Source organism: Malaya genurostris, chromosome 3 (genome assembly GCF_030247185.1).
Source record: "Malaya genurostris strain Urasoe2022 chromosome 3, Malgen_1.1, whole genome shotgun sequence".
NCBI lineage: Eukaryota > Metazoa > Arthropoda > Insecta > Diptera > Culicidae > Malaya > Malaya genurostris.
In genome coordinates, this window is record NC_080572.1 from 35,158,451 (window position 1) to 35,165,901 (window position 7,451).

Consider the following 7,451-nt stretch of genomic DNA (forward strand, 5'->3'; position numbering starts at 1 on the left):
CAAATAGGTTTGCTGAATCTAAAGATGCTGTAGACGATTGTTTTCTATAGTATACGTTTTCAGGAACTCCTAGCGGAGACATGTTATTCCGAAGATAAGACCAACACTCATAGCCGTAGCTAGAGCCTCGGGGACCCTGGGGCAACAAGTGAATTAGGGTCCCCCCTTACAGAAACCTGTTTTCAAATTTCAAAGTACCCCTAGGGATGTCTATAGAAAATTATTCAATTTGAGGTATTTTTATGGGCGCGCACAATCCCGCTAAGCAGACGTAAAGTTAATGCTATTTGCAAAACTTTTTTTTAATTGGCATCGAAGTCAATGTCCATGTCTGCAATAAGCAGTTCAATTTGAACTACTCTGAACTGACGAGTCTAGGACGAACCACAGAGAGAAGGTTGCTGAAGTTGTTTCGGATTCTGTTAAAGTAAACGCCCATCTAACCAAAAGCTCGGATAAATGGAACCAATTTGACTTGAGCAGCTTACGAAGTTCATGAATAACATTCTGAGCAGCTCATTTTTTGAATAATTATTCACACTTAAAAGTTGGTTCGACGCAACCTAACAATCTTCTAAGCAGCTTCTAGAACAAATTTTCCTACTTTAATGCAGCGATCAAGTTAACGCGGAACTTTTTCTATACTTTCAAGTTGCCAAACGATACATGCGTACTCTTGAGCAACGAGAAAGTGCGCGCGGAACTTGTACTTGTACTTCTAGCTTTGAAAAATAACCACGTGTTTTTTTTTTTCGCAATGAGAAAGACCACCCGAAAGAAAGCTTGTTCTGTCGCATCAAGAACTCAAAAGTTCAGCGTGTACTTTTAAGTTTTAAGTAAGTGCACGTTTGAGGTAATTGTGGAACTTTTAATTGCTTGGGCGGCTTGCGAGATAGTAGTGGAAAGTAGCTTTTATTTCAAGAGGATTCATTGTGGTTCAGTATCAGTGAAGCAAAAGGAATATATTTTCTAAAGGCTACAATACAATCCAATTAAGTAGTAAATAGTATATTGGTATATCTCTTTGAACATAATCAAAATACATTTTCTCCAAAATTACTTACTCTAGATCCACTACAACATTTTGCCTTACATCAGAATAAACTGCTATAATCGTTTTGTTTTGCTTCGGAATGTCACTTTCTTTCCCCACCGGTTCCTCCATATCACACTCGTAGTAGTACAAACACTGATAGATCCGTTCCCAGAAGCAAAAGAACTCATCATCTACATCGCGGTCCGTTCGTACCTCAAACGATCGGTCGATGTTCAAGAACTGCGGGTAAGTGGAATTCTCATTGTACGCAGGCCACAGGATATTGGAGAGTTTGCTTTTCTTTGGCGTTGGATTTCTGTTATAACATGGGGTGAGTTATTGCATAAACTTTTCCGGGAATTCAGCAAACTTACCCATATTTCACAAAATTCGCCAGCAGTTCAACCGTCCTTTCGTGAACTTTCCATTCCGATTGATACTCGCTCCGGTTGGCCAGTGCTTCCTTTATAACGTATGGCGAGAAAATATATCCTAGATCATCGCCATGAACGGCTCCGTATCGACCTCCGTTTATTTTGTTCTTGTAGTATTCATTTTTGTAAAACCCAAAGCGACCGTCAAATTCAAACCGAAGATAGTAAACTGGAGTCTGGTCCAGTTGCTTCGCTAGGTGTCGCAGTAATCGCTTGATAGGGTATATCAGATTGGCTGTGTTTGCAAGCTTTCGGAAGAAACCTGTATCTCTCAGGATTCGCACTTTGGCCATTAGCAGCTTGGTGACACTTTTAAGTTGATCTTTATTGTTTTTGTTGGGAAAATTCTTTCCCATGAAGAAAAAGTCTAGATTATGTAGAAGAAACTCAAACTCTGTGGCGGTGTGTTCGATTATGGTGGGTACTTCGTTAATTGGCTTGGACAATACCAACTCATGAGGTGTGGTAGTAATGAATGGTTCCGAGTCTTCTCCGGTTTCCACCGTTGGTACGAAGCCCGGATAGAACATATTGAAAAAACCATATGTATCGAAACTATCCGTGAACATAAATTGTTTGTAATCCATTTCTTGGAGCTGCTCAAGGGTGGAGACATTGAATCTCGATATTACTTCATCAGCTAGTATTTGTGGATTGAGAAAAGTGGCCCAGGGTGCTATCATCGCACCTCCTAAAGCCACAGTTTGATGGAATAAGCCTTGCGAATGTTCAGCGTACATGTGAAGAGTAACTGAGCCAGCTCCTGCACTTTGACCCATCAAAGTAACTCGTTTGGGATCGCCACCAAATAATTTTATATTTTTTTGAACCCACCGTAGAGCTATCCGTTGATCTTTCAGTCCGAAGTTTCCGGTAATGTTCAGTGGGGGATAACGAAGAAATCCCAATGTGTACAGTCGGTAGTTGATGCTGACTACCAAAACACCCTAGGTATAATTTGATTTCAAACTACGTGGTAACGACCAAAATGAAAAAAATAACTCACACTCTCTATCAGAAGATCAACTCCATACACAACGTCCGTTAGAGCCGATCCGGCCACAAATGTTCCGCCATGAATGAACACTAAAACTGGATATTTGATGGCAGCATTGCTTCCGTTTCCCGCAACAAACGGCGAATAGATATTCAGGAAAAGACAGTCTTCCTCTCCGATTAAATCCGTTGGCTTATTGATATCGACTCTCTGGGGACATATATTTCCCACTTTTGTGAAGTTTTGTGGACCAGTAGTGTTGTGAAGAACTGGGTTCTATAACAATAAATGAATTAAACTCAGAGGAACGTTGAAATAATATGCTTACAGACTCTGAACCTCAGCGATCCTACAGGAGCTTCCGCATATCGAACACCCAAATATACGCAATATTGAACTTTTGTGAAGGTTTCATTGACAAAACCTAATCCGTAGCTAACAGAGTCAAATTTTACTACACATGATTGCTGGCCGGTGCTACTATTGAAAAGTACAACTAGAATAACGACGATCCACATACCGACTAGTGATCACGCAAATCAGTCGCATTCGACTGACTCGTACTGGTTGTCTGAATGACGAGCGCAACTAACTAAATCTCCACTAGTCACTCTGAACAGCGTTCAATTACGCATTTCATTAGCTAGTTGATACTGGTAGGAAAACTGTCACAGCATCAACGGAATCTTACAAACGACGTTCTGGTTTCGTGAGACGTTGCCGAACTCACATCAATTGCCAGTTATAAATAGAGCACTGAAATCAATCAACGGACGCATTTTATCTTACTCCATCGACTCAATTTCGAGTCTCGTGACTCAAATATAAGCGAATCATAGGCTAAACATTTCCCATTTAAAATAAAGCCTGAACACAGTCAGACTGTTTGCTGAAATATAACATCGAAAAATTGCTCAGGTGGGTAGATGACTAACAAACACGAATAACAAAAATGTTCCTTGTTGCTCTATGGCGACTGCGAATCATTACAAGAACCGTTCCGAGTATCGCATTATTCGTCATACGTTTGGATTGGGTTTCGGTGATAAATGAATTTAATCACTGTTTGTTCAGATTCACAATACGTGAAATTTGGCTGATGGAAGAGTATTGTATTGTGGTTAATACAATGCATTAAACAAATAAAGCAAACAATCATTTGTTTCTGAAATACGTTCGGGAGTAACCAGTTCGTAGCGCACAGATGCACTTAGCAGGAATTTGATGTGGCGCAAATCAATCTGCAGTAGACGTTTATGTAAGAGTGATATCAACTGGTTGAAAGTTCCAGTCAGAGTTGACGTTCGACACCCAAAACGTCCATCGATGACATCAGAGAAATAATGGCGTCCTATTAAACATTGATATCGATGTCTCAAGGTGTGTTTCCTATAGTTCCTCCATGCAAAATAAGCGCAACGGATAGTCATTTGGATGTGGTAGGTATGGTATTTTTTAGTAATTGCAATAAAACATATTTTCTAAGAAATGAGAACAGATATTCGTATGGATAAAATAAGTTTTAATTCTTATTGGCTGTATGTTTTGAATTGAACACATTTTTGTAATATTTCTACGTCAACTCGCAAATCTGTTGGAAGTATTATTGTATTAGTATTATTGAAGCAATGGGTCGTATGCATAAAACGTAGCATGCTTGAATTTCGGTAGTAAATGCTACGTGTGGATCACGTTCCTGTCAAAACATGCTACAAACTGTAGTATTTACTATAAGTTTTCGGTAAGTAGCTCTAGAGGTTGCTGCTTGTGTGTTTACTGATAAAGTGAAGTACAAAAATTTAAAAAGTCGCTTTTTTACAGATGTAAGTCGTTTCTTGCTTTGTGCACGCTTATGCCAGCTTTTCCGGCTCTGTGTCGATACGGTATGCAGTAAATGCTTAAATTCGGAAGTAACATTAACTACATGTTCGAACTTGTTTTTTAATCATACCAAACCGCGTTATACTCTGTGGACTTTGTTTTGAGAAGATACTACAAACAACAGACTTTACTACATTTTATTCATACGGTCCAATGTGTTGCAAAATGATTCATTCCTTCAGTGATCATATTTTTCAATAATTTCTGTTGCACATCGGCAACATTGTGAATTATGGTATTATGAAATCCACACAATCATTATATTTAATAAATCGAAGGGAACTTCTCCAGTATTTGTAAACTTTGTTTTAGCAATGAAAAAAAATTTAATTGGAAAGCCTCATAAAAAATATTCGATATTGAATCTCTTTTTATGCAAGTTTGGCTTTCCAGATGTTCAACAAGAAGCTAATGCTCGAAAGAAAATCATTACCAAATTTCCATAAGAATCTGTGAAGAACGTTTTGAATTCACCAATCTGAAAAAAGTAATTTTGAGAAAAACGCGCATACAGTTTTTACCCCTTAGATATTTTGCATATATCGCCACCATAAAGGAAAAAAATGTTTTGGCGAAAAAACAATTCACTAAGTCTGGTACGAGCAGCTGTGAAGCAGAAGTGACAACAAAATCCAATATTAGCTTTCAAACGAGCCTAAGCTTTGATGAGCCTGTTTCGCTCATAAAGGTTTTAACCTTAAGGTAATTCACCTCTTCGAGCCAGAAAAATTTTCTGACCCTGTGTGCGGTGTTGGGAATCGTGCCCAGATGGGCTGCGTGAAAGGCATCGACTTACCCATCACGCTATACCCATCTCCCGAGCCTAGGCTTGTTTAAATCGGCTCACCATCTCCGAGAAAATTGAGCGGTTGAAAAATCTTTGAAAAGTGCACTTACATACACACATAGAGACACAGATTTTTTTCCGATATCGTCGAGCTGAGTCGAATGGTATATAACACCATGGGTCTTAGATGCTCCGTTCGAAAATCAGGTTTTACGCAATTCTATTGCCTTTCTATAGAGGAAGGCAAAATAGTAAATTGACATAATATTCTTCGTAAGTTATACTTTTATATGCAATTTATACTTTATTGATTTTGATCGTGTCATGATTTTTATTTATTCATTTTGACTGTGTCGTCACAATAAAATCGCAATAACATGCAATATTTCGTACGAATTTACCTTATCCCCCATTAATAAATTCTATTCTGAATTTTTTGCAAAAAAAAGTCCTGGAGTAACAATCCTCTTGTGGAATTTGACCTCTCTGTTTCAACGGACTTCGCAGCCGATTCTTCGCATAGAGAATCATTGCATGGCTAGTACTACGATCCTATTGACACTAAAAAACCTTTCGGATCGGGGCTCGAACATACGACAACTGGCTCAAACATACGACAACATGTCAATACACCTTCAGAATCAATTTTCGAATAGGGCCAATAAAGTGAAGATGAGTATACATGCTTCACAGCATGTAATATTCATGAATAAATTCTGCTTTATAAACTATGGTGCTTTTGAGGAAGCGTGAGCCTTGTTATTTCATTGGAATTGCTGTCCATGCACGAGAATTGAAGTGAGAGCGAAAAACCGTATACCACTGTTTCTCCTTCTCTCGGTAAGAGAGAATGTCTAACCCCATAATTCATAGCAAACAACTATCTTCACTGGACTAAATAGAGCTAAAGATTAAATATTCAGTTTTAGCTGACGAATTGATAACTGGTTCTTAACTGTCGAATATTATTTGAATGAAGGTTTTACTGTAATGTATATGTGGAATATAATTTTTTCCACAAGCTTTTTGCTTGTGTGGTTCGTTTTGGCTGGCTAGGCATCCTCTTTGTGAGTGGTGGAATTGTTCGTTCACAATGAAATGGAAACTATATGTTCATTCACCGGTGAATGAATATTCCAAATCCTTATCGCGCTAGAGCTCAATCTAAACAGCAATGTTATTATCAATACTGCAATATTCGTTGAAAAAAATAACAAATGGTTTTTGAATTTCAATAAAATCGATAGGATTCTGAAAAAAATCATCATGGAATTGTCATGCGGACCATGGAGAAAAGCACGTGTTTGAGAGCTCTATCATGTTTGAAAAATCAGAAACCATCGAAAACAAGGTGAAAGGTCTTTTCCAAACATAACATCCGCACCCACAGTAATAACCAAATGTGGTAAATCACGCCTTTTTTTTAGAACGGCCAATAAGCCATCCATCAACATTCACTTTGAAGAGTAATGTCGAATGACTCGGCACTCGCTGAGAGTAAGTCATAATAGTAAAAGGCAGAGAAAAGTTTTCTCTTTCGTCTGGTGTTAAATTTAATACTCTATCTTTCATAGCTCGCTTGCAATTTCTTTCGAAAGTGGAAGTTGACAGGTAGCCGTTCTAAAAAAAACGCGTGAAATGTCCAACTCTTCGTTGTCGTTGTCAGAAACATGTTTTGCAACAACAAGCAATTAAAAATGCGTGCGAAAAACATATTCACCGTCAGTCGTCACAACCTGCGCATTATCATTTATGTCTTCTCATTTCGAAAACCCAGCACCGTGTTCCATTACGGCACTCACGTGACGATATTTTTACATTCTGCACCACCTTCGCGAAGCGTCTTCAATGGCGAACGGAACTTTTCCAAACACACAGAAGAAAGTTAAAATGGGGGGTAGAAAAAAAGCTTCTTTCGAGTCAAACTGACATTAATTATTAATGCCCACCCCGTCTCATTCAGAATCATCGGAATTGCTAGCGATAATCTTGCGAAATGAATTTTTAAGATGTTCATAAAAAATTCCTCATTAGCTAGTTAGTATTCTGAATGGAGTGCCTGCGGGTGTGGTTCAAATGAATGAACAGGGACATATTTTTGATGAATATGGAGATTTGTTCATATTCTTTTTTTTCATCGCTGGTTGCAGCTCCTGGATACTTTTCATGACGTTCCTTGTAAAATGTACAAGAAATTTTTCTTTGTAAGAAACGCACGAATAATCGAAACTTCTTCCTTTGTTTCTATTCCCAATCGAGTAACAAAGGTTCCTTTTTGTTCCATTAAAGAGAAAATTATGTGTACTTTGTGTCAAA

The 7,451-nt window shown here is 38.2% G+C and overlaps 1 protein-coding gene across 1 annotated transcript; it reads right to left on the minus strand.

The window, feature by feature from the left end:
* Positions 1-992: 992 nt before the first annotated feature.
* Positions 993-3,203, minus strand: LOC131437636 (juvenile hormone esterase-like). Its single transcript, XM_058607110.1, has 4 exons — positions 2,800-3,203; positions 2,477-2,743; positions 1,411-2,417; positions 993-1,352 (listed from the first exon to the last, which is right to left on the minus strand). The coding sequence occupies exons 1-4, from the start codon at positions 2,983-2,985 to the stop codon at positions 1,061-1,063; spliced, it is 1,752 nt and encodes a 583-aa protein (XP_058463093.1). The 5' UTR covers positions 2,986-3,203; the 3' UTR covers positions 993-1,060.
* Positions 3,204-7,451: the final 4,248 nt, after the last annotated feature.